Genomic DNA, 26,617 nt, shown 5'->3' with positions numbered 1-26,617 from the left:
CACAAGCGGGGGGCGCGGGGGGCGGCAGAGGGAGAAGCAGACTCTCCGCTGAGCAGGGAGCCCGATGTGGAGCTGATCCCAGCTTCCTGTGATCATGACCTGAGCCGAAGGCAGATGCTTCACCAACTAAGCCCCCCGGCGCCCATCCCTGTTCTTTTTACGTTTTCAAAATCTTGACGGTGGTCTTTAGAATGACGTAATAACGGCCTCCAAAGACTGGGAACCAGGACGTGTCCCCTCACGCGGCAGAGGGGACCTTGTCAGGGTCCCCGAGGAGGGGGGGACCCGGCGTCCTCATGAGGTCCTCACGAGAGGGAGGTAGAGGGTGGGAGTCCCAGAGATCGGCAGACCCCGCGCTGCTGGTGGTGAGGATGGAGTTGGAGGGGGAGCCGCGGGCCAGGAAAAGGCCGGAGCTGGGTCTCCCGGGGGGGAACAGCCCTGCCTGCGCTGGGGTTTTAGGACTTCTGAGCCCAGAACTGTCAGGACATGAGCGTGAGCGGTTTAAGCCCTAAGTTGGTGGCAGTTTGTGACAGCAGCCCTCAGGCCCCCACACCCTAGAACACAGGAGGATTCACCCATTTTGTTCCTAATTCCCAGGGCCAGCCTCCCCCGGGGCCCAGGAGTCCCTCCCACTCTTGCCGAGAGGCCAGGCCAGAGCCAAAGAAGTCCTGTGTGCAAGTGAGCTCAGACTCCCCTCCGTGGTCACTGACGGTCACAGCCCCTTCTATCTGGGGAGAGGGGCAGTCAGGAACATGGACAGGAACGGAATATCCAGAATGTCCAGGGCTGGAAAGGCCTGGCAGACACTTTGCCGGCCAGGCCGTGTGTGTCAGGCAGGGGAGTGGCCACTGTGGGATGCTGGAACTCATCCCAGCCCACCTCCTCCCCCTGGCTGGGGGTCCCAGCTAGGACGGCCAGGCCCCACCAGGTGCCCCTAGGGCATCTCCCTTCAGCTCTAGGGGCTCAGGCCACCATGCTGCCTCCTGCTGGCCCTCGACTGGGTGTCCCGACGCCCACACCATCCAGGTCAACAGCCTAGTTTGTGGAAAGGTGAGTGGCCTACCCAAGGCCACAATCCAGGCGTCACTCCCACGGGAATGGGGAGGCCTGGCCGGTCCCCACTCAGGTCTATCCAGGCACCTTTCCCTTGGCACCCAGCAAGTGGCGTGAGCCCTGGAACCTGGGCCCCTTCACACTGGATCTGCAGCTCTCACCAGGCCCCCCAGCCCCAGGCCATCCTAAAATCCATGTCCGCCACCACGCCAAGACCCTAGGCGCACCGAGGTGGGGCCCCGGGCTCCCCAGCGGCGCAGACTGCGCGTGCCTGAGACTGCTGAGGAGGCCAAGGGCCAGCGCAGGTCCTCCCGTGGGGACGCACAGCCGAGAGCAGGGAGGGAATAAAAGGACACAACGTGGGTTTCTAATCCAAACGCACTTCTCTTTATTCAAACCAGGGTCAAACTGGTCAGTGGGGACGCCCTGAAACCACGTGCGCGGGAGAGCGGCTGACAAGGCCTCCTTGTCCCTGCTGCTGGGGCGGACGCGGGGCGGCGCCGGCAGAGGCTGGGCGGGCGCGGCCCCCACAGCGCACCTGCAGACGGCACCGGGCAGGTCAGTCGACAAAAGCAAGGAATAAACAAAAAACAAAACACGCTCAGTAGACTTCTTCTGTAAGCTCCCAGAGTTTCTGGGCCAACGAGCCCCAACCCTCAAAGCCAGGAGTGAGGCACTGAACACGCCCCTCGCTGCCACCAGGGCCCTCGGAAACCCTGCTTTAAATTAAAAAATAAGCCAGTATACATCGTAGAAAATTTCTCTTAAAAATCTCACAATTTGTAAATGTATATTTTTTTTCTTTAACATAAAAGTTTACAATATACGGTAAAACAAAAGGCTCAGGAAAATAATTTCAAAAAAAAGGAAGAAAAAGAAACCTGAAGTTTTGAATTAAAGCTGAAGACATTTTTTTTTAAACCCTGTTGTTGAACCAGTGACTTTTTTTTATTGTGCTGATGGGTTAGAGAAAGAAATATATTTAAAAACTTCAGTCCAGACACCCACAGCCGCCTCCAAAAGCCTCTCGCCCCCCTCCCCCCACCGTCGAGTCGCTATTTTTCTGCCAAGTTTGTGATTGTCACGAGTTCACAAGTTCTAAATCCTGGGTCTCAGCCACCCCGGCGTCCGCAGGGCACCGTCCGGCTAGCGTCGGTACGGGTGGAATCCCTGCACATTGTGGTTCTGACCTCGTCCAAAGCCACTGCCGCCGGCGGGGGGGCCCCCCGAGCCTGGCACCGAGGGGCCCCCGTAGGAGGGGGGCTGCTGGCTGGGGTCTGAGAAGCCCTGTCCGAAGCCAGCCAAGTCCTGTCCGTAACCTGCAGGGAAAAAGCCCAGTGAGCCGGGGGCGGGACCGCAGCTCTGCGCCGACGACGGCCTAGGAGGGGTCCACGCCCGCACAGCCCACCCTGCTCCCCCACAGGACCCCGACCGCTGTCTCTGCACAGAAGGAAAAGTAGCTCAGAGACCTCGAGGAGCCCCCTGGTCTGTCCCATCCGTGCTCGGCCTCGCCTCCCCACCCATTCCCAAGGACCCGGGGCTGGGCCCTAGCAGCCCATCTGAGCCCCTGGAAACCTTTGAGCTTGGAGACATGAGAGCACCTGGCCTGGCTCGGTGGCCCGAGGGCTTCCAGAAGTTTATTTTTGAGTGGCATGCGTGGGGAACTCAGACACAGCCCCCAGAATTTAAGAAAATCTCAGACTAGACTAGCACCAGGCCTCCCCCCGCAACCCCCCCGGATGCCTGCCAGACTCGAGACAGTCCTCCCTGCAGAGCTGACCCAAGCGGGCAGCTTCCGTAGAACCGGCGGGTGTGGGGCAAGACTGCGTGCCCGACGCCATGCCCGCAGGGACTGCCTGGGCCGGGCAGGTCCCTCCCCCAAACAGGACCTAGACCCTGCACTGCTGACCTCTAAAGGCATGGGAGGCGCTTCTGGAAAGGGGAACGGCACCAGACTGCACACCCAGGATGAAGGTGTGTCCCGGGGCCCCTGGGTCCCCAACAGAGGGTGCACAAAGGCACAGGGTGCCTGTGTCTGCTGCCCAGCAGAAGCTGCCCAGCAGAAGCAGAGCTCCTGGGGCCATGGGGCCGTGGCCAGTCGAGATCCTCGCCCCGGCAAGGGCCCCGTCCCGAGGGGCACCGCCAGGTCCACCCCCGCCCAGGACGGCAGAGGAGGCGATGTCCGTTGCCCGGGTGCAGACAGAGTGGGGATCGTGGATGAGGAGGTGCCACCTACCTAGGCCACATCACTGCTCAGCCTGACCATAAGAGTGTAAACAAAGTATGGGCCCGAAGCCTGACGGGTCTTGAGAATAGGTACCCAGGCCTGGCAAGAGACGAGACCAGGGTGACTACCCCAGGGCAGCCTCAGCAGAGGGGCGGGGCCACGCTGGCGGTCAGCACACCCCCACCCAGGGCTGCTCACGCGCGCCACACGCAGCAGGAACTGCTGGGGGGGGGGAGGGGGGTGCTGACAACCCATGCACTCGGGGAGCGCTGCCGGGCACAGCGTCAAGGGGGACAAGGCTGCACGATGCTGGGCAGCCGGGAGCAGCTGGCCACGGATGGCATTCGAGGGCAAGAACAGCTTCAACTTGCAGACACTGCGGTCTTAGGCCAAACCGTCTGAGCAATGAAGTGGGAAGAGCAGAGCCCTGGGAGCCCTGGCGACAGGCAGCCCCACCCGCGTGGCCCAGCAGAGGCAGCAGGAGACCCCCGGACACCGGGCCTAACCCTGTCCTCACATGAGCTCCTCCCACACAGGCCACAGGTCGCCACCCTGTAGACCCCAGGCTCAGAAGCAACTCCTCCATGACCAGCCCCTCGAGTGAAGCACATGGTAACACCCGAGCCCACGCCTGCCACTGACCAGAGCCACGAAGCCACGTGGCCCACAGGTGCCCGCCCTGCGCTCTGCACACAGAAGAAAACGAGACAACCAGGAACAGGGCCTGCTGGGGGTGCCCCAAAGGCCCTCGCGTCATCCTCCTAGGGCCCCCGTCACAGCTTCGGGTTCCCGAAGCCACGCGGCCTGGACACCTGCTGCACGATCGATGCTTTTCTAAGACTAGCTCTCTAGCCAAAACCCAAAACCCGAGACACCAAAATCCTGCTTTTCATTTTGCTTGACCCTCTGCAACAAGCCCCTGCACAGCGGGCCTCCCGCCACACTCCTGCTGGCGGGGAGGAAGGCAGGAGATGGTGGGGCCAGGTCCCGGGCCCCAGGCCGCGCCTGCAGGTCTCCAACTCACCGTACTGACTATAGGGGAAATCCGGCTGGGCCGTTGGAGGCTTGCTCATGTCCGGGGCGGCCTGAGACGGGGGCGGAGGGAAAGCCAGCGGTGCCGCCCCCGGAGTAGCAGGTGGAGGAGGGACCCCCGGTGGGGCAAACTGATCCGGTGGTGGAGGCGGAGGCCCATAGCCAAAACCTGCACACAAACAGGAGAGGAAGACACAGACACGGTGCGCGACCACAGCCCAGCCCACCAGAAGCCGCCGCACCATTTCCTGCTGAAACCCACCGAGCGGCCAGGCCTAGTGTGGGCCTGGGGCGGCCTGTCGCACCCCCAACAGCGAGCGTTCGCCAGGGACCCCACAGGCAGGGGCTGCACCGGCGTCCTCTTGAAAAGGACAAAACCCGCCTGCCAGACACAGCGCCAACCTTCCATCACGGCAAGCCTTCCCCTCTGTCCTGGGGCTCGACAACCCCGTTTCTATCCACCCACCTCCTGGTTACAACTAAAATCAGATGTGGTCCAGGCCACGGTGAGGGGCCATACAGCTGTCCCGTGGCCTGACCTGCGCCGGCGTGCGCTCCAACAGAACACACCCAGACCCCCAAGCACTTCCCAGCAGGAGCGCGGGACCGTCTGGGCTGGCCGCCTGGCACTCAAAGTGACAGCAGTCAGCCGCGGTGCGCCAGGCGAGGCCGCAAGGCCACCTTCCCACCAAGGGCGAGCACGGAGCCTCGCAGGCGCGCTAGCTGCCCGAGGCCCAGGTGCCGCACCAGAGCCCAGCAGACAAGAGCTCCTGACGCTCGCCAGCCCCTCGCTGCTGAGTCCCACCATCAGATCCAGATGCCCCAGCGAGGGCGCACATTCCCTCACACACCAGGCGTGCCACGCACACGGCCCCGCAAGCAGGCGGACCAGGGCAGGCAGCGCCCCAGCCACGTGCCCCGAGCGAGTGCCGGGCACAGGCTGCAGGGTCGCATCTCAGCATGGGCCCCCCGCCCCACTCCAGGGGCCCGCGGGACTTACTGAACTGTGGGGGGGCACCGTAGCCCTGTGGGAAGCCCTGAGGAGGGGGGAACCCTCCAGGAGGGGTGGACACGATGTAAGAGGTGAACGGTGGGGGCGGTGGGGGAGCTCCTCTCCCTGCAGGCGGCGGTCCATAGCCACCTGGAACACAGGACGCAGAGGTGGGTGCGGGGGGAAAGGGTGTGGCGCACACAGCTCCCAGTGCCCGGGCCCCCCCGGGGTCCCACCCCATTTCAGACTCCGTTCTCTCTCGGATACCCACAAATAAGGACTTACCAATTGCCTGTCCTGCTGGAACCCACATTCCTAAACAGGAAAACAAAGAGAGTGGTTGGTGTCCTGTCCATGTCCCAGAATGGCAGCTGACCCACCCCAACAGCTCTCGCTCTGCTGGCAAAGCCCTCCTGGAAACACACTCCAGGGGCCTGGCGTCCTGCCGCACCGCGGGCACAGGGAGGACGTCCCAGCCCGAGGAAGGCATCCGAGGAGCCCGTGGTGGACCAGGAACACAGGCACCTGGGTATGGGCAAAGGGCTGCCACTCACGTCCTGCTTCTACAGGGGAAGGATCCCCAAGAGAAGCCCGTTGGTCAGGTGGCCCTGGCTCTTCAACAGAACCCATCAGAAAGGGTCAAGGGGACCCCCACGGACCAGGGGCTCAGATGCACAGGTGGGACCTTAGGCTGGGTGGTGGGAGCCCTGGGCCGGCTTCCAGCCAAGTGCTAGTGGGCAAGAGTTTCTGGCCTCAGTACCTGGTCTCCTATGGCTGTTTGTCCCCCTCCCCCACTGCGGCACAAAGATTTTATTTATTTATTTGACAGAGGGAGACACAGCGAGAGAGGGAACACAAGCAGGGGGAGTGGGAGAGGGAGAAGCAGGCTTCCCGCCGAGCAGGGAGCCCGATGCGGGGCTCGATCCCAGGACCCCGGGACCATGACCTGAGCCGAAGGCAGACGCTTAACCTACTAAGCCACCCAGGCGCCCCGGCTGTGTTTTATTTTGTAATATTTTTAAAAAGACCAATCTGCAAGCTTTGGGGGCAGCGCGCCCGGTGCCTCTGGGTGCGGACAGACCTACCTGGCCTCCTCTTGCCCCTCCTTGGACACTGTCCCTTCTTTGCGTTTCTGAAGGAGGCGGTGGCTACCAGATCCTGTCCTGGGGCCCCTGGGAACCTCAACCCTTCTGCCAAGCTGTCCTTAACCACTCCGCTGACCCTACACAGAGGCCCTGACAGCCCAGAGCCCCGGGAGCAGGAGCAGATTCAGAGGGCCCAAGAGGCCGGCCAAAAGCCCCAGGCTCCCTAAAAGCATCTGATCTGAGCCTCTGAACGGCCAGCCAAGCCCACTTCCCACTCTGCGCTCAGCGACGCAGCACCTGCTGGGGGCGACGGTGGCAGTGCTGGACTCCACGACCCCCGACCCACCAGGTCCTCCTAGCCTCCCCCTAGAGGCAGTGCCCGGCACGGCCGCGGACCACAGGGAGAGCACGCGGGCCACACGCAGCATCCGACCACTCCCTCAGACCCACGTGGCCCTTCCTCCACAGCTCGGCACGCGGCGCGAGGACGCTCGCGGCAGCTCTGCCAGCCACAGTCAGACCCGTCTGCCCAAACCGCAGGTGGGGAACCTGGCTGTGGCCCAAGCACACCACCGAGGGTCACACCACGCTCAGGTGGACCGGGTGAGCACAGGGAAGCCAGCCCCCTCTCTCATCTGCGAGCTGACTGGACAGCGCCCCTCTGGGGCTTTGCTGGAAGGTTCCGGCGCTAACGGGTACCCAGCACAGAGCCCACGTGCTGGCTACTGGGATGAGCGCACAGCTGTGTGTGTCGACCCTGGGGCTGGGCGGGGAGGGAGCCCCACCTCTGCCCTCAGGTGCTCCCTCAAAGGCCTGCACACCTGGCCAGCCAGCACGTCCCACCTCCGCCGTGTCTGCAGGAAAAGGGCGTGCGCAGCTGTGGGGAGCCGCCGCCCCTCCGGCTTGGGACCCTGGCCTCCAAGCAGGCCTCCCTGAGGCGGCCGTCTAGGGGCACGACCGGTTCTGGGTGCTGGAGCCGTACCTTGCGGGCCGTATCCTTGCTGCCACGTGGGTGGGGGCTGGCCTGCCCAGCCATTGGCGGCATTGGGCACGACCCGGCTGCCCCACTGGCTGGCACCTGGCTGTCCCGGCGCTTGGCTTTTGCTGTCTCGTGGCTCAGCCCGTTTAACTTCCACCTAGACAAACGAAGCTCTGGTTTAGGGAGATGCCGAGGGTCCTGGACCCCCTTCCCTTCAGACACACCCTCAGATAACTTACGACTACACTTAGCATCTTATGACTTAAAACTAAATACTTAACTATAAACCTTATTTAGGCCAGTATTTTTTTCTTTAAAAATTCATAATTTTCCTTTTTCTTTCTTTTTTTTCTTTTTTGCTTAGAACATGTTTCTCAGGTACAACGGATGCAACCGTAAGACACGTTAAGCCCTACCCGCTGCAGAGCACGGACCGAAGGCCAAGAACCCTCAGAGTTTTGTGTGACAAGGGTCTTTCAGTCAAGGTGAAATGACAGCTTTCTCCTTCGATGGCCTCGTCACCCCAGGGACACAGAGACCAGGACCGACCGAACAATCACAGCCCTCTCCCCAGGCCTCTCCAGGGCCCCAGCGCGGCAGGAGCCGGATGCTGTCCGAGCACCGCGGTGGAGGAGGGACCTCCGCTGGGGGGAGCCAGGCCAACAGACACACAGGACCTTTCCAGAGTCCGCCCACCCTGCCTGCGTTTTAAGCTCATACCTGAGAAACACAGTTGGTTTACTTAGGTTTTTTATTTAAAATGTCTAATGGAAGATAAAGACTTACCTTCCCCAGGCTAACGCTTAAAGAATCTCAATTAACTCAAAATAATGTCAGAGGGAATGGATGTGATAAAGAGAATCTTACATTACATCTAACAAAAAAAGTAAACAAACATGCAATAAAATGGACATTTGAATCAGTAAGCAATCTTCATACTGTGTTAGGTCAGCAGCCCAGGACCCTGCCTCTTTTGGACGTTGTCGGGAGCCACAGCACTGGGAGGGGCCGGGACAGCGGGAGGGACCGTGCGTGCCCTCCTAGCATCGAGCTCTGTGGCCGCCAGAAGGCTCCCTCCCTCACGCAGCTTCTAAGATGCGGGCAGACTGACAACCCGAAATCCCCCAATTACAGGGCTGCCTCAGCACTGGAGTCTCCAGTTGTTTTTTTTTTTTTTTTTATGATAAATTTTAATGGGAAGGAAGAGACAATAAATCCACTTGGAGTCATCCTTGGGGTCTCAGTCTGGTGAGCTAAGCATTATGTATTCAGAATTCCATCGGTTCTGCCTTAAGACCCCTTCCTGTTGGAGAACAAACAGGAAGTGGGACAGAGGCACAAAGATCCCACCTTCCTGATGCCCCAAGGACACTCCACGGATAGGAACAAAATCCCCCTTAGCTCAAGGCGATGTGACAGCAGGACCAAGGGACCCGTTTCAAAGAACTCAAATTAATGAGTCTTCACATACTCTCCTTAAGGGAATTTGGTTCCTGCTTACAAAGCAAAGCGGCCCTTGTAAACTTTTTTTTTTTTTTTTTTTTTAATTTTTACCCTCTTCCTCTCAGAACATGGACGCAGCCACTGGCACTCCGGTCTTAATTAGAAGTGGGACCCAAGCCCCTCACGGAGGCGAACCCCCACTAAGGAACCGAGGGGCTGCTGTGGCCTGCCCACCAGTGAAGGTCGGGCAAGGGGAACAGGGCGAGGCCGGGGGTTGCTGCCGGGAGCCGGGCTCCCACACGTGTGCACCTTACTTTAGAAGTTGAGCCCCACACCGAGAAGCCACCTCAGTCTCCGCTCTGTGCTCCATGCAGACCAGACTCAGACACTGATGCGTCCTACAAAACCGGTGGGGGGGGGCCGGCCGCCTGAAGATGGAGCAGATCCGAGCGCTTAGCGGCCTTTCTGCCCCTAGAGCAGGACAGGCTTCCTCCAAGTTTTAAATGTCACAGTACCTTAAAATATTGAACGTGGACTCCTTTGAACTTGTGTTCGTAACTGGCATGCATCCTTGAAATCTGCATGCTAATTTTAAACTAAAAGCTTCAATGAACGTCGGAGCGAGGTTTGTGTCTGCTGCTTAGTCAGGTTCAAACGGAATTAATTAAGCCTGCAACAAAACCTCAGCCACCTGTAACTACAGCTCCACGCACTGCTGCGTTTATCAGCTTTCGGGGATGGGCTGTGGGGCTGGGGTGGGAGCGCTGGGGAGGCAGCGAACTTGTGGTGCCTTAGTCCCTCCACAATGTCGTAACTGACAAAAATGGCCGTGGTCTCGTCCCAAGGGCAGGGCATGTCAAAGGGCACAAGGAAATGCTGCCTGTGTGGCCCCCACGGGGACCGCCAGGGCGTGCAGAGCAGGTTTCAGAAGGACGGAGACAGGAGTCCTGCAAAAATGTGGACCCAAAGCCTCTTGCTAACTCTCAGGGATCCCCCACTGCAGAATTTCTACCAGTGATTCGTTTTAGAGAGCTCTGGGGGCCCCAGTAAAATGAGGAGCAGGGGCCACGTTCTGAGCCAGCCTGCCTCCGTGGCAGCAACACAGTATGAAGATGAAACCAGAGGTCACTTGACTGCATGGAGTTAAGTACTACCGAGAGCATGTGGTTGGGACCGGAGTTTCACAGTAAGTGACCCAAGTAAAAAAAACCAATCCTTCAGGATGTTTACGTCTCTTTCGGTTTGACACGGAACCTGTGGTCAAAGGTCCGCTGCCCACCACACATCATGGGGTGGCAGGAGGCAATTGGAATGCAAGACAGACATCTGAAGGAGTGGTCACTGAAACCAAGCCTGAGGCAACCTGCAATTTCACTGGAGGCCAGCCCAGGAGGCCCCCGCAGACCGTGCCCCTCGGCCGGGGGGCCACCCCACCCACCAGTCCCCGGTGATCCAGAGCGAGGGGCTCCGGGAGCAGAGCTGGCGAGACGGGAGACGCCACGCCACAGGCAGAACCCCTCGGGCAGGGAGGGCCCCTTGCTTCTGCAGGAGCAGGCCCAAGCCCACACAGCACAAAGCCCCAGGTTGACTCGCCCGGCCCCTTTTCTGTTCAGGAATTGTCATTTCCAGTGAAATCCCTAAGTTGCCTAAGACTTGGTTTGGTCTTAAGGTAAAATAAAACTACAACTACACACTTTTTTGCCCATGATGTCGTGAAAATGCATGTTGACAGCCTGGTCCACTGATTGTTCGTCCTCGAAAGTAATAAATCCAAAACCTAGCCAACGACGAAGAGTGAATCAAGGTAGCAGGGCGTTGTGACACAAAACAGGATGATGAACAGTATCAGGGCCGGGCCGAGGGGTCGTCCAAGGGTTTCAGGGAAGCGGAGTATGTGAGGCTGCAGGGCGGGGCCCGAGCCGGTGATGGAGGCGGGGGTCCACGTGAGACACGGTGGGAACCCCCAGGGGCTGGCCTCACAGACAGGGGCGGCCAGGGCGGGAGAGAGGCGGGCGCCTGGCCCAGGAGCAGGCCCGGTGCGCCCGGAGTGTGCCGGGGCACGCTGTGGAGGGGGCCGCGGCGCACCCCTGCAAGCAGGGCAGCGGGCCGCGGGCCCCAGCGGGCTCCACCTCCAGCGGGCTGTGTGCCGTGGGTGCGTGGCTGCTTTTCTGAAACCCGAGGTTCTCCCCCTCGGCTTGCAATTTGCTTTGCAACTAGTGCTGACAGTAGCCATCTATCGTTCTAGCGCGTTAAACAGGAGTACGGTCTCTACAGTTAGTGCCCCGCTAAGCTTATCCAACACCGTTGGGTAAGCCCAAGGAGTCCTGCACAGGAACATACGTATGTATACACTTATCTATCTGTACGCAGCTACGTAAGTAAAATCCACAAAGATACAGGCCACAGTGGGTTCCAGCAGGTCAAACTCTGCTGTCAGCAGCAAGAGCAAGAGGCACCGTGTCATCACAAAGAGAATTTTAAAGGCAAAACAATTCAGCCTTTCCCAAACACAAGACAGTGGCAGTATAAACGAAGTTTGGTTGGTCTGGTGAGTGTGACCGCCCAGCTACGGTGGCATGTCCGGTCCTCAGCCGACTGCACTGCCTCCCCGGGGCCCATCCGCTCCAAGCACAAAAGGACGCGTGCGGCAGACAGCTGCCGGAAGACCCGGGAGAACAAAAGACGGGTGAGGGGAAGGGCTGAGCGCCCAGACCGGGCTGAAGAAGGGCACGGGGTGCGGGCGGGGACAGAGCGACAGAGCAGGACATGGCCGGTGCAAAGAGCCCGGGTCAGGCCTGCGCCCGACAGGGCCTCCAAGGGCCGCAGGGCCAGAGCGGGCAGGGAGGGGGCACCGGGAAGGAGCAGCCAAGCCCGAGGCCTCTCAAGAGGACGGGAGGGGGACACTGAGGTTGCAGGCGCTGGGCCGTGTGGGAAGACTGTAGGCAAAACCTTGGGGTAGGGGGTGGGGGGAGAAGACAGCTCAGAAACCTGGGGATGACAGACCAGCAGGGAGGGACACCCGGGACTCAGAGGCTTCGGACGTGTCTCTGCACGCGCGCGTGCCTGAGTGTGACTATGCACACACTCACACAAGAACCTGCACACGGCGTGCGAGAAGGAGCAGAAACACAGCTGCAGAACGATGACAGCAAGACACAGGAGACAGAAGCTGGAGCCGGGGCGGGGCGGGGGGGGGGGGGAGTGCGGATCGCCAAAGAGGAAGGTGTGAGGCGAGCAAAGGCAGCAGCCGGGGTGAGGTCAGGGCCTCATTGTCCCCAGTGAGACACATGCAGAACCCTTGGGACAGGGACAGGGACACTGTCTTAGATCGGCCAAGAGGGAGGAAGGAGGAGGGAGGTGGAGCCCTGGAAAAGACCTGGGAAGGGGAGAAAGCAGGATGAGCTCTCTGGGATGCCCCTCTGTCGCTCCCGCCCTCTGCTGGCCTCATGCTCGCAGGGACTCTCTGAGGTGGAGGACACTGTGAGCCCCCACAGGAACATGGGTCCCAAGGTCAAGCCCGAAGCACTCTCCCCACCAGCTCCTCCTGCCTGCACCCCCCAGCCCACGGCGGCTCGACGTGCTCCCCAGGCCCAGGGCGAGGCCTCAGGGGGCCGACTGGGGGTATGACTCTAAGAGCAGCCCTCAGGATTCCCAAGTCCTGAAGTTTCACAAGACCGGAGGCAAATGGTGGAACACAACATGGGTGATGAACAGCATGTTAAAAAGTTAACATTTTCTCCAAGTGCAGGAGTGTCTGCAACCACAGGGCTCGCGTGGTCCGTTATAGCGCAAGAGGCGGTGAGTCTTGGGTAAGGAGCCCCGGGGCGGGGCGTCTAGGGGTGCATCTGTCTGTCAAGAGGCGACATCACCACTGAGGAAGCGGACAGAAACACACTGAAACTTCGTTTACACCCCACTGGAGCAAAGCCCGTTCCCTCCTCTGACTGCGGGACTGGCCTGTACCTGTGTGATATAATTTAGCACCTGGAGAAGAGAAATCTAAAGAGATATCGTTAATCACAAACAATTCACAGAGAGAAAAGGAAAAACAACTTACTTAACGTTACTGTACTTTACTATGAGACACTTAAGTACGTCACTAAGCATGTATGTCTACGTTAAAGTTAAGCTAAGACTTAACAGCTTAATCGACATGAAGTGAGGATACGTCACTTATCATGGAGGAAGAGAAGGATGGAAGTTCAAATGGCAAACTATTCTCCAGCATGGCGGGCGCATGCTGCGGTGGCGCCGGCTCTGTGCGCTAGGGGGGCCTCGGACGGGGCTGGGGCAGGGGCTGCACGGCGCCCAGACCGCAGGGCAGCTCACACAGCCGGTCCAAAAGCGGCAGATGAACCAAAACAGCCGGGCGGGCACAAACAGCAGCAGCCACAAAAAAAATTAAAAAAAAAGGAAAAGAAATAATAATCGTAAAAAAGGGCACGGAAATCGGGTGCCCGCTGTCCCAGCCCCACAAACCAATTTGGACGTGCGAGCGTGGGCCGCTCCCGGAACCCGCCGGGGATGCGCTGAGGCGGCTCCTCACCCTCCTCCCGCTGCCCCACGGGCTTAGGGGAACAAGAAAAACAGGAAAAAAGCATGGGATGGATAAAGGAAAGTCCACGTTCAAGCCGAGCTGGGGCAGACCTAGCCTGACGCCATGGAATGAGACCTGCCTGGGCAGGGGACTCCAAGCAGGACGCAGCCCTGAGTGACAAGTGCACCATTTGAAAAAAGCACCAATCTTTCAGTACACATTTAAAAACAGAAACCATATTGAAATTCATGTCAAGTTGTAAAAACTTCAAAAGAACGAGCCAAAAAAACACGGTGACGTCTGACCTTGGGAAGCAGACAGGCTGGGGCTGCACAGGAAGGGCCTACGTTTTAATCATGTCTCCAAATCATCCTTCTCTGAGGCAATGCTCGCTACCACCACCACCTAATTGTGAAATAGTTTGCCATCTGAAGGGGAGGTCAAGGACAAACTCCATGTCTTTTACCTCGAGGTCTCTGCTTCTCTGCGTCGTAGATCATAACCACTTCTGTGACCTGCAAGAGAGACGGGTGCTCGAGAATCCGGGTGCCACGGGCGGCCACGGGCACATCTGGCTACCACAAAACTCCCGAGGCAAACAGACAGCTTGGGAACATCTCCAGACACTCCTCAGGGAAGTCCTGAGGCAAAAGGCCAGCCTTATGGGGTTTGAAGCCTGAGACTCACAGGGCCTGAAGGAGGCCAGGGGAAGTGCATGCTGCTTCTGCCCCAAGTGCTCACGGGGTGGACACTGGAGGCCCCAGCCCCATGGTGCTCCCTTCCATTCACAGACAAAAACCAAGATGCTGGGACAGAAGGACCCAGAGCTCTGGTGGTCAGCCGCAGGTCCAAGACCATCCAGCTGACCGGCGCTTGGCTTGGCACTCCCTCACAGATGTCCGCCCAGCCAGCACCCCTCTCTCTCCCGGGCCCCTGGCTCACTGAGCACACATCACCATGTGCTCTGGCACTCTTCATTCCTGGCCCAGGTCCTCGGCACACTCAGGCGCCCCCGACAAACAGGTGGGAGTGAGGCAACAGGGCTGTCCCACCAACAGGGTGTGTGACCAGGTGGGAGCGTGGGGTGACCCCGTGCCTTTGCCTCGGATGACTGGGGCACGAGCACCCCACACGAGCTTGCTTGCTAGCCCCTGTCTTCTCTTCTGTCTGCCCTACTAGAACGGAGTTTCCTGTAGGAGCCCAAGTAACTCTAAACCCCCGTAAGATTCTAAAAGAGGGGCGCCTGGGTGGCTCAGTCAGTTGGGCGTCTGCCTTCGGCTCAGGTCATGATCCCAGGGTCATGGGATCGAGCCCCGCATCGGGCTCCCAGCTCAGCGGGGAGCCTGCTTCTCCCTCTCCCACTCCCCCTGCTTGTGTTTCCTCTCTCGCTGTGCCTGTCTCTGTCAAATGAATAATAAATAAAATCTTAAAAAAAAAAAAAGAAGAGTCTAAAAGATTTCAGCCTCTTCCAGAAACAAAACCAGCCTTGGGAGAAGGTCTGCTGTCACTGAGGAAACACTGAGCAGGTGACAGGTCCAAAACTCTCACGACCCCTGGCCAGGGAGGGAGTGCCTGGCAGCCTGGTGGACAGCGTGAGCTGCTGGAGCAGGGTGGCTCCGGGTCCGGGCTCGTGGTCTGCACTGCTGCTGTAAGGACCTGGCCTAGGACATTCCCTCCTGTGACGAGAGACAGCAGGCTGGCTCCCTTGGGCAAGCCAAACCCCGCTTCTCCCTAACACTATCTAGTGCTTTACACCATGGCGCTCACAACCAATCACAAGGGCCTTCCAGGAGACCGGCAGGGTGAGCTTTCGTTTGCCTGAAAAAGCAGTAAATCCTCTCCCGGGCTCTGGCTTGCTCTGGGGGAGACACAGGCCCAGAGGAGAGAGCTGCCAGGCTTAACCTCCATGGACACCTGGTTCCACCGCTCCCGCCCTGACCCGCCGTGCTCTGGTGCAGGGACAACTCACCACTCCGAATTTCTTGAAGTATTCCCTGAGCTCTGTCTCACCACAATTGTGAGGAATCCCACCGACAAATATCTTATTTGATTTACTGTTATCGCTCCTGGGTCCTTTCTGCTGTTTTAAGAAGGAAAAAATGGTTAGTCCGTGTGGGAAACCCTCACAACGCTCCCCATAGTGAGTATGTGATATGCGCTGCCTGGTTTTAAGACCCAGCTAAAAGCCAGACCAAAACACTCCAAAAAACCCACTAAAGAGAAACACAATCAGCAAACTATCATAACTCTTCTTTCAATTTCCTACAGAGACCCGGGGCGACAGGGGTCCAGCACCACCACTCAAATGCATGTGCAGAGCATGTGGTGGGTCCTGTATTGAATTACCCTGAATCACAATAGCTAGAGAGCATATAGCTCTATGATCTCAAAGTAAGGACTTGGGGTTTGGTGGCCATAACGATGAAAACTAGCAGTTTTCTCAGGTTTTCAGCTGGTAACAAAAGAGGACTATGGGAAGTTCTCACTCGCCTCGCCTGACCCCAATGATTCCACCCTCTGCGGGGAGGGTCTCACACCTCAGAGGGAAACACTTGCCCAAGCTTGTCCCTCGTGGGTAGAGGAGGAGGACCAGAACCTCCGCTCCTGCTCCTGGGAGGCTGCCTCCCCCCACTGCACTCCTCACACCCTGTCCTTCCTGTCCAAGGGGCTCCCAGGCTGCACTGTCCCAATGGCTCTGGACCAATGCCACTGAACTCTGGGGGCAGGCGAGGGTCTCACAGGTACACTTAGGGGTCAAACTCCATCAAGTGCCTGCTCCATCTCAGTCAAGCTGCTAAGAGACTGAAGGACATGAGGAACCAAATGGAATCTGAACGTGGCTGGGATTCCAGTCTGAAGAGAAGAGCTACGAGAGCCACCTGTGAAATGACCCCCGAGCCCCAAGTGCACCCGTCTGGACACAGGTGGTGCTGGGAGCCCCGGCCGACGCTTCTGCTGTGGGGTTCCGCTGCGGGGATGGGTGTTATGTGCGAGAACATGCTTTTAGAAGATACACGCTCCCGAGTTTAGGAGTGATAGATACAGAAAGAGATGGGATAGAAATATAGGTAACTAGAAAAATATTAACAATTGATAAATCTAGGCGATGTGTTTAGGTGTTTGATGTACTACTCTTCTGATTTTTCTGTAAAGTTCCCAAAAAGTTTCCCAACAGAAAACTGGGAAAATAAAAACTGTTTTAAGGGTCTGAAGCCGCTGTCTACCAGCAGCAGCCGGATCCTGCTAGAAATGCAGTTCTCAGGCCCTGGGCCAGACATCTGCCCTGCCTCCAGCCCAGCTCTGGCCAGGCCCTTCTGCTAGGACAAAGGCGTCCTGGATGATGGTCTTCTCTGAGACCTGCTGGGTTGGGGAAGGAGAGGAATGGGTGATGGTGCACAGAGGACGGGTCTGCTCCAACTGGCCAAGCATCAGGGGCCACACACAGCTCCGAGGATCCCTGAGGAGCCATCACACTGGCAGATTCTGAATCAGCTGTTCCAACAACCAGCAACCAGGCTCTCAGACACGGCCAGCACCTGGACGGGAGCGGCCAGCAAGCAGAAAGGAGGGGGGGAGCAGGGGCAGAGGGTGCTCTGACACGCCCCCCGCCCCCGGCAGGCAGGGTGGGAGCCACCAGGGAGGAGAAAATGGAACACCTGATCCCAGGTGTGGGAGGTCTTTTCCTTGTTTTCAAGGTAGACTAGTAAGAATATTCTTGGCTACAAATGTACACCACTGGATAAATCTGAGCAATCCTCTGAATCCTCCGCTGCTCAAATAGCAAACGAGAAGACCTCTGGTGTTCTCAATGGTAATGAGCAAAAACACCAGATCAAAGGTACGAATTTCCTTCCTGCTGGGGCTGCGGCACATGCGGAGAGGCCGCCCCACCCCGCCCAGCCCCTTACCCATCCTTCCTTGGGCCGTGTCCTCTCCGGCTGCATCCCTCGGGGAGTGCATGGCTTTGGGTCGATCTGTAGAAGTTTCAAATGAGTCCGTTGTAAATACGAAGCTACGCTCCCAAACAAGCCCACGCCTCCAGTCAATTTACCCAAATCCAGCCTCAGCCCAGAGCTGCAACCCTCTAAGTGCCTCAGCCCAGAGCTGCAACCCTCTAAGTGCACCCTCTAAGCTAAAACGCTCCTTCACGTGCACACCCACCAAGGCCCAGTGGCAGAGGCAGGCTGGCGGAGCAGCATGGGACGGGGCCGGAGGGGCCGGAGGGGCCGGAGGGAGAGGACTCCAGGGAAGGACACTTACGTTTCGGCCGTCTAGTGTGTGTGGTCTGCTGGCCAGCACCGTCCCCACACAGTTTGGGTCTTTAAATTTGACAAACCCAAAGCCTCGAGACTGGTTGGTGGTTTTATCTTTCATGATCACACAGTCTACAACTTCTCCATATTGGGAAAAGTAGCTGCGTAGAGTCTCTGCTCAGAGATTGGGACAAAAACACAAACACACACACCAGAGTATTAAGCACTGGCACCCGCCTGGTGTGCGGAGCAGACAGGCACACCTGCTCCTAGTTCTTCAGCCTGACCTGGAAGTGTGGAACCAGCAACTGGTAAACTGGCTCAGCAACTGACTGGGGGGTATGGAAGATGGTCCAGGACAGGAGGCCCACGGGAAAGGACGGGGGATTCCAGACCCGGACGCATTATGTCTTCACACAAATTAGAAAGGGTGCAACTGACAATGAGAGTGGCCAAAGGCACTGGGAAGGGTGCACCTGTGACCACCAGGAATGCCAGCGGCCACAAGCTGCTTCCTCCTCCAGCCTGAGCTCAGGGACTGCGCCAGCGAGCCTCCAGGCACCAACAGTCTCCTGCCCTCCATATCCCTCCCCTAACTCCGCTGAGACGTCGGGACAGCCCCCAGTCAAGTGCCCCTCCTCCCCGGGATTCAAGACAACAAATCAATCAAGAATTAAAGAAAACAAACAAAAAACCCGAGGTACTAGGGAGAGATGAATTCACACAACTTGAAGACCAAGGTCATAAGCCTGTCTGCGGCACCTGGCAGGCAGGCCGGTCCCCACCGCCTACCTTGAGTGGTGCTCCAGTCAAGACCGCCCACGAAGAGCTTCCTGCAATTCAACAAAGAAACGTTTAGGGTCAAGACAGTTCTTGCCTTAAAGATGCCAGCGCTCTGCCCCATCCTCAGCTGGGACTCCCCTGGAAGCTGGGGCAGACGCGATGCCTGGTGTCAAGCTCGTGGCAATGACATGTGTCCGCCTAAACCATCACCGGCCTCGTCAGCTACAGACATGGAAACCGACACCAAGATCTGCCAAGATGGTGGTGAGTGAGTGTCACAACACGCAAGCGAAGACGACACGTCCAGAGCCACACGTGCTCGCCGAGCACACCAGTGAGAACGCGAGGCCTTGCAAAATGGCCTGACAGGAGCCCCCAGACCACAGGGGCTTCCAGGTGGGGTTGTGGGGCCCACGTCCCCAGTGCTCCTGCAAACACTGTGGACTTAGGAGTCAAGGTCTGAAAGCACATGCAACAAAACAGAATGACGGGAGGCTCTAGGACAAAGCCTCAGGTACCTTCCGTGTGGTCACGAGTAAGGACCCACACATCACTGGGAAGGTCCCTGGAGCTCCAGACTCAGCACTAGAGCCCTGTCCCACACCTCCCACCCCAGGGTAGCCTGGGCTGTCCTTTCGGGCAGACACATTAGAACTTTCCAGAGGAACCCCACTGTTGCCCCTGTTGCCAACTGGCCTCTCTTCTGCAAAGGACACCTCTAGGGCAGCTCCAGAACCCACAGAGCCCTTCCACTTCCCCTGCCCCTGGGGAGGGGCTCCACACAAACAGGCCACAGGGCAGCATCCACTTTGCCCTGCCCCGGGACTAGCTAGGCATGAAGTGAACTGAGGCACTGGAGCAGGTCCGGAGACAGGCCCGTGTGGTGGGGCTATTCCAGCCCTCACTGGGGCCAAGCTCCCTTGCATCTCCAAGACGCACAGGCCCCTCAGACATCATTTAGGCCTCCCACAACTTGGGAGGTGAGTATGGCAGAGCAGGCAGGGGGAAGGGCTCTGAGCACTGTCACACGCAGAGTGGGACCTGGATGCTAATTGTCAAGGGCTTCAGACACCAGCATGGGGCCAAGGCTCAGTCCCCATCGGGGATTTAGGGTCCTGCGGTCCCCTTACCTGGAGCCGACCCCACCACACTCAGCTTAAAGACAAAAAGACCCCCGCAAGGCTGATGGCACTCCTGCCCCCAAGCAACAGGGGTGTCCTGTCCTCCACCCCAGGACAGACCCCTTCACGGAGCCCTGCTCCATCCAGGGACTCGAGCTCCTGCGTGCCAGCCCCTGGCAAAATGCCTCCAACAGGCAGCAGGCCCGTCAGGGGCTTGCTCCCACCCCAGCCTTTTCTCTAAGGCGGGGCGTTCTGAATTTAGGATGTGACAGGTACCCGCTGCCATCCCCAAAATGGCCACAAACAGGCCGCCGCACTACGGACAGGGCTGAGCAGGGCCCGGGACGGGCGCATCTGGTGGAGGCTGTGCTACGGGCTGTAGAAGACCGCTCTGTAAGGACAAGTCTCCCAGAACATGCTGACCAAGCAGCAGAGGGAGGCTTACATTTAGGCCTCATTAACTTAAATTCGTGTCTCCTACGCACCCCTTTCAGAATCAGGCCAGGTTTCCTCCTGCCTCCAAACAATCCCAGGGGAGTGGGGCCTCCTCGGACATCCAGGGCGCTGCCCCAAGCAAGCTGTGACTCAGGCCCTACCCCGCCCTGCCCTCACAGGGCCTGGCACCCAGTAGGGGCACAGAGCGGCAGATGACTGAAGGCCCCAAGGCTGGCTGGCACCGCTGAGGAGCTGTGTGTTTGCCCACTCCTTCCACACAGGAATGAACAAAGGTTTGCTGTGGAAAAGCAAATTCATGCAGGAAAAAGAGATCTCAAGCATTCTCAAAAAACAAAACCGAATTCACTGAGACAAATACCAGTCTCTATCTAGCACGCATCCACCAAAACAGTAAGGTCATAAACAGGTATCCTTCCAAGCAACCCAATCCTCCACCACCCACCCACCTATGGAGGAAGGAACTCGTCTGACCAGTCCAGGTTCCAGCCCTCATTTAAATTTCAAAATCTGGCATTAAGGAAAAAAGACCAGAAATACCATCATCCACACAACTGACAAGGCCAGACTCTGCCCTATGGATTGGATAGTGAAAAGGTATCAATGCTGTGCCCTCATTTTATCCTCGTGCTGCACTGATTTCAGAGAAGGTCCCTGTTCTTAGAAAACAGCACATACCCAAGCGTCCACATGAAGGGTCACGGGGCTCCGCTCACTCCCCAGTGCTTCGCACGAGATGCCCAAGGCGTATGGGAGGGGCACCCACAAATGGGACAAGATCTCAGCCACTGCTAAGTGTGGTGGGGAAAGAGTATCTAGCGACTCTGGTTACTGTTTTGCAACGTTCTGCAAGACTAAAGTTCTATAAAGTCCTAAGCTACGAGAGATTTTCACTACTGAGGCAACAACAGGATCTCCCTTTCCCCTGGCTCTAGGCTCTCTGAGCCACACACCAGGAGACACCTTTGTGGGGTGCGACCTTCAGGGAGGAGAGCCCCAAAGCCTTCAGGCGGCACCGGGCTAGCCGCTCTACCCGTTCCCATCTCCTCTCCTCCCACTCCAAGGACGGACTTTCCCGGGCCCACACACAGGAGCCAAAAGGCTCCCAAGGTCCTGGGAGACCCCCTCCAGAGCCCCAGCACAAAGCCCCAACTCTGAGCCGCAGAGACGACAGGGCCTTCGGCAGGACCAGCCAGGACCAGCTCCATCGCTACCCAGGCAGCAACACCGTCGCCAGTCTCCACAGGTATGTGTGCACGCCAGCCCGGAGTGGGGGGCTGCCCGCCCTGCCTCGCGGGGCACCGGCTACATCTCCGGCGTCCACGGGACCCTGCAGACTAAGGGGAGAGCTCACTGTGCGCTTCCCCTCCAGACCGTCCCTGCTCTACGGGTGCAAGTGTCATGATTCAGCTGAAGCAGAGAGTCAGCCCCCCCAGTCCCCGAACCCCATAAACCATCAGGCCCTGCCAGGTGACCCAGAGTCAGGCTCCTGAGGGGGACAGGCAATGCCACTACCAGGAGGGCCCAGGAGAGGTGGCTCCCAGGGCCTGCACTTCGACAGCAGGTGCCGGTGGCTTCCTCTCGGAAGGGGCTCTGCAGCAGTCACCGGGGGGCACCCAGCTCTGCTTAACTCTCCCCTCCCCCACCTGCCGAGATGGACACCTGCTTTGGAGGACCACGCCGCTCCCGCTCTGTGTACTTTAGGGCAGCCACATGGTACTCAGGGCAGAAAGCAAACCTTCAGCGGCTCCCCCTGGTCCCGGCCAACCACCACAGGCTCTGCCCCCTCACAGCATGCAGGCCGGCTTCAGAAAGTGCCATCTTGCCTGGTGAGGCGGCCACCAGGAAGGCAGCGGCGGGGCAGAGAAGCAGAGGGCCTGGGACCAACCATGGCTGTTTAGCAAACGGCTCTTTCTGCTTAAAGAACACACAACGTGGAGCCTATTTTGCACCTTCCTGCCCCTCCACCGAGGTCACCCTGGGACCTTGTCTCCCTGCAGGGAAGGAAGCAGCTCCAGGAGGAGGAACACAGCACTGGCCCAGGAGCCAGGGAGCCACCCCACTGCAGGGCCCTTCCGCCGCAACAGACGCAAAGTCCCGGAAGGCAAGTGTTGGGGCTCAGGCCCTGCCCTCAGCAGCTCAGGCTTCCCTCCTGCCAGCAAGGTGAGATCACCCCCTCCCAGACCACTGTGGGGGTCGAGCGACACATGCAAGAGAAAACCCCACGATGCTCAGTGCCTGGCATAAACTCCCGACCACACCCGCAGCCTCCCACTGTGAGCCCCTCCACCTGCCCTCCCCCAGACAGGACCAGTGTCCCCCACCACTCCCTGGTACCCGCAAGAGCCTCAACCAAACAAGTGACCTCCTGCTGAAGACCCTGCTCACAATTCTGTCCTTACACCGTGCACGAGGACAGTCAGCCTAAGAAGACAGTCCGGCCTCTCACGGACAGTGCTGCAATGTCTACATTCGGGCCGGGCCCGGATCCTCGCCATTCCCTACAAGGGCTGCACTGGCTCACGAGGAGCACGGGACTCCCAGCTCTGGCTCCTCCTGGGGTGACCTTGGGCAAGTCTCCTGCCCTTCTGAGCCTTGGTCTGTCCCGCAGAGAGATGGCTTTGACTTGGGGCATGAAGCTCCGGCCGGCTCCCAGCAGGTGCTGTAGGAAGGGTATCACCCAGGAGTCACTCTGGGTGTGCTTCTGCAAGCAGGGCAGGCACACCACCTGGCAAAGATGCTCGACCCGCTGCCAACACTGGAAACAGAAGAAGTCAACCAGAGCGCCTCCCAACACCACGGTCAACCTTAGAGGCGTCAGATTAGTTCCCGCTACAGCAAACGAATCCTAAACCATGGGGGCAAGTGGCAGGGACGCCCTGGGAACGAGGCCGAAAAGAGCAGACGTTCCCAAACAGGTGTCTCATTTGCCAGAGGATACTGGGCAGTATCTGGGGACATCTGTGATTGTCACAACTGGGGGTGCTCCCGGCACCGAGTGGGTGGGGGTCAGGGATGCTGCTCAGCACCCACAGTGCCCAGGACACCCCAAATGTCAGCACCGCTGGGCAGAGACTCTGCTCCAAAATGCAGAAGAGAAGCATCTCTACCTCCTACCCCCAGAGGTCTCCATCACCCTCTACACTGCAAGAAACGGCCTCTTCCCCAATCAGGACCTCTCTGAACCAAACCATTAGGACCCTCCCCACCTCCTGGGTGCTCAGTGAAAACAGGCATTTAACAAGTCCCCACACTTCCAGGCCCAGGCCTCTGGCCTCACCCTGCCAGCACCCCGGGGACTGTTGGGCTGCTGGGACAGGTGAGGTCACCCGCTTTCCGTGCTCCCAGCTCCCGCAGGGAGTGGACTCCTGACGCCTCCCTGCACCTTCTCTCAAAGTGACCCGCGTGCTGCTTCACTTTCTCTCCGCGGAGTCCCTCCTTCCCCTGGGACTCTCCCCTTGAGGGTGTCCAGTGGGCCCTGCCTTACCAGACCATGTGCCCGGTAGATAAAATCTTCCTCAAACTTCTCTTCAGTTCCACAACACAAGCCAGCACCCCAGAGGCAGGTGGACAAGACACCTCTGCCCGAGCGGGAACCAGCCCCCTCCCCAGCACCTGTGAGCACCGACACGACGCCAGGTGCCTTCAGAGGCCTACCGAGAGACCAGGGCGTCTGGACTCTGTAAGGCTTGTGCCAGTACCAGTTCCAGAGTCAGAGTCGAGAGACCCTTCTCGAAGTCAACTTTCCAAGGTTATGGCACGGGAAAGAGGACACAGTGCTACCCCCCCCCCCACCACCCCAGCAAGGTAAGTGCCTGTCCCCCTAGTCACTGGCCCCAAGGGAGGATATCAGCCTGTCACACACCTGCTACGTGGGGCCACACATGACACCGCTGCTCCTATCAGCCCTCTGGCCTCAAGACCCAGCCCTCCCTCTGCTCTGGCTGATTGTGACAATCAGGACGATGAAAACACTAACTAAAACCACCGGTCTCAGCCAACTTCCTCTCTCCCTCCAGACTTCACGAGGACCAGTGAGCCGGCTCAGGTACAGCCAAGACTCCGTGAAGCTCTTCCTTGGAAGACTCAAACTCAGAAGTACATCCCCCCATTGGATGGCACCCCACGCATCCACACACTTCCAGAGGCCTTGCCCCTGCACCCATACATGCAGGTTCCTGCTAAGGAAAGGGGAGCAGCCCTTCCCGCTCCCTCAGGAGTCACTCAGACGAGGCTGACCAAAGACCAAAGCAAAGGAGATCACAGACGAAGGTGCATGTCATCAGAGATCATTCAGACCCGCCACATCCCGCTAACATCTGCCATCACCTGGATCTGAGCACAACACTCACTCCCACATGGTAACCACCCCAGAGTAGGCAACCATGGTCCGCTCACAGGAAACTGCAAGAGGGCCCTTCGTCAGGCAGCCCGATAATCACCCGCACTGTCCGAGGACAGCCAAACATAGCAAGGAGATCCAAGTGGACCCTGGACTCCCACATCAATGGAACAGAAACAAGGATCCTATATGTAAAACAAAAACTGGTCGATAGTTTTTAGCAACAGATTTCTACCTGCAAAGCAACGAAAGGTTTCTGGGACACCTGTCATTTACAACTTTAAAACTCAGGTGATCCGGGTGGATTTACAGGAGTGGGGAGGGGAATGTGGCCAGGCAGAGTCCCTGACCCCGACCTGCTACTAGCTCCACAGCGTCCCCAAGTTGCCTCTGCAGACCCAGGCGTGGATCCTCACAGCACACTTCAGGGGTCTCCAGGCTCCCTTCCCTCCTAACCTTTGTCTGCTCTCCCTGCTGAGAGAAAAGCAGCCCGAAGCCTGGAGACCGCCACCCTGGGCGGCTCCTGGCTGCGTTCTGGAGGCCAGCACCGTGGGGATGCATGGGGCAGGCCTGTTCTCTCTCTGGTCAGGCTCTGCCCCACTTCTGGAGCACTTTCTCCCTATACCCTAGTTTCCCGTCAGAAGTGCTGCAACTTTCCGCCCACGTAACACAAAGAACACACCGTCTTCCAGTCCCTGGACATGCTTTTTCAAACACACCGGGCTAGGAGTTCAGGGTCCTCCTCCCGATCCTCTATGGTGTGGGGTTTGGGGAGGGGGAGCCCACAAAAGGCATTTTAGGTCCACAGGAGTAACCCGGAGCTGGAGGCCCTGGGAGGCCAGTTACCCCGCAAACAATGACTTACCAAATCGAACACTTCAGCACACGCTGCGCCTCCTCAAAGCTCAGGGACTGAGAAACGTATACAAGGCCACAGAAACCCAACCCAAACTGCACGGAGAAATGTAAGCGTAAAACCATGCTGATAGCGTAGGAGCTGCTCTCTGCAAAGAAAACTAGACCAAACCCCTCACTAGGGCAGAAACGGATTTTCCGGCTCCTTGGGGATCGCTTGCTCGCATCTCGGGCTCCTTCGGCTTTAGACACGGCTGTAATTACGGAGAAGAACTCCGCTCTGGTCAAGGAGAGCGCCCGGGGAAGCGAGCCTTCGCCGGCCACCCACTGGAGGCACCTTCCTTCTTCCTTTCCAACCCGTCTATTGGTGGGCTCGAGGGGGCTGAGCCGGAAGGGACTCCAGCTGCAGAACCCCCCATCGGACGGTCCGGGCGCCCAGCGCTTCGGCTCCGGGGCCGCTCCCACGTGACCCCGGCCCTCGGGCCCTGAGTCCGCGCACCTTCCTTGTTCTTCGCACTTCGGGAAGGGTTAAGAGTGGCAACGGGGCAAGCCGCCGCCCCGACGGCCGGGTGGGAGAAGTTGCGCGGCGGCAGAACTGGCACGGCGGGGGCCGGGGCCGCCACGTGCGCCGCCCCGCCAAGTTGGTGCTCGGGCTCGGGGAACCCCGGGGGCCCCAGGCGGAACGCTGGCACCCAGGAGCCCGGGGCGCCCCACAACCCTCCGTTTTCAGCTCGAGGTCCCCCCCGGCGAGAAGTCCAGGCGCCAAGGGACACAAGGCGTCCCAGAGCCCCCGGGCTCCCGTCCCGGGTCCCCCTCCACCAGGAAGCAGCGGGGGTCCCCCCGGGCCCTCCCAGGGCTGCGCTCGGGGTCCCCCAGCCAAAAATCCAGGCGCGGGGGCGGACAACACGCCCCAAGCCGCCAGGTGCCCCGCTCCGGATCCCACAGTGGGAAACTCGGGCGCGGCGGCGGCGGCGGCGGCGGCGGGGACGCCCGGGCCGCCTCCCCACCGCCCGGCTCCCGTCCCGGGTCCCCCTCCGCCAGGAAGCGGCGGCGTCCGCCCCCCCCCCCCGGCCCTCCCAGAGCCGCCCCGGCCAGGAAGCGGCGGGACACCGGACTCCCAGGCTCCTGCTCGCCGGCCCCCGACCCCGGCGGCCCCGGCCGGGGTCCCCGGTCCCCCAGGCCGCCGGCCCCAACGCGGCCCGCCGGCGTGACCTTGACGGGGGCCGGGGCGGCGTCTGGGCGGCGGCGGCGCAGGCCGGCGCGTCCTCACCCGATCTCGTCGGCGCCCGAGTTGTTCATGGCGGCGGCGCTCGGCGTCCCGGGCCCCCTGGCTCGCTCCCGCCTCCGGAAGGTCACCGGCCCCGGCGCCCTCCCCACAGCCGCGGCCCGGATCTGCGCAACGGCGGCGGCCGCGCAGCCTCCTCCCCTCAGCGCCAACGGTCACCGCGCGCCCCCGCGCCCGC

General features: G+C 59.3%; 1 protein-coding gene across 4 annotated transcripts; it reads right to left on the bottom strand.

Annotated features, from left to right (window-relative positions):
• Positions 1–1,417: 1,417 nt before the first annotated feature.
• Positions 1,418–26,605, bottom strand: DAZAP1 (DAZ associated protein 1). 4 transcript variants are annotated; one of them, XM_081825889.1, is made up of 13 exons: positions 26,425–26,605; positions 18,393–18,433; positions 17,608–17,774; positions 17,256–17,321; positions 15,317–15,427; positions 13,814–13,862; positions 10,505–10,587; positions 7,371–7,524; positions 5,589–5,618; positions 5,313–5,453; positions 4,305–4,481; positions 3,290–3,379; positions 2,235–2,372 (listed from the first exon to the last, which is right to left on the bottom strand). In XM_081825889.1, the coding sequence occupies exons 1-12, from the start codon at positions 26,451–26,453 to the stop codon at positions 3,300–3,302; spliced, it is 1,128 nt and encodes a 375-aa protein (XP_081682015.1). In that variant the 5' UTR covers positions 26,454–26,605; the 3' UTR covers positions 2,235–2,372; positions 3,290–3,299. The 4 variants fall into 4 exon arrangements, with proteins under 4 accessions (XP_081681955.1, XP_081681916.1, XP_081682082.1 ...); XM_081825829.1 differs by lacking the exon at positions 3,290–3,379 and having other exon boundaries at positions 1,418–2,372; positions 15,317–15,424; XM_081825790.1 differs by lacking the exon at positions 3,290–3,379 and having other exon boundaries at positions 1,418–2,372; positions 26,425–26,604.
• Between the last annotated feature and the right edge of the window lie 12 nt (positions 26,606–26,617).

The sequence above is a fragment of the Leptonychotes weddellii genome, chromosome 1, assembly GCF_054177405.1.
Source record: "Leptonychotes weddellii isolate Sample4059 chromosome 1, ASM5417740v2, whole genome shotgun sequence".
In the NCBI taxonomy this organism is placed as follows: Eukaryota; Metazoa; Chordata; class Mammalia; order Carnivora; family Phocidae; genus Leptonychotes; species Leptonychotes weddellii.
Note: the sequence above shows the minus strand (reverse complement) of the source record. Positions and strands in the feature narration are given on the sequence as shown.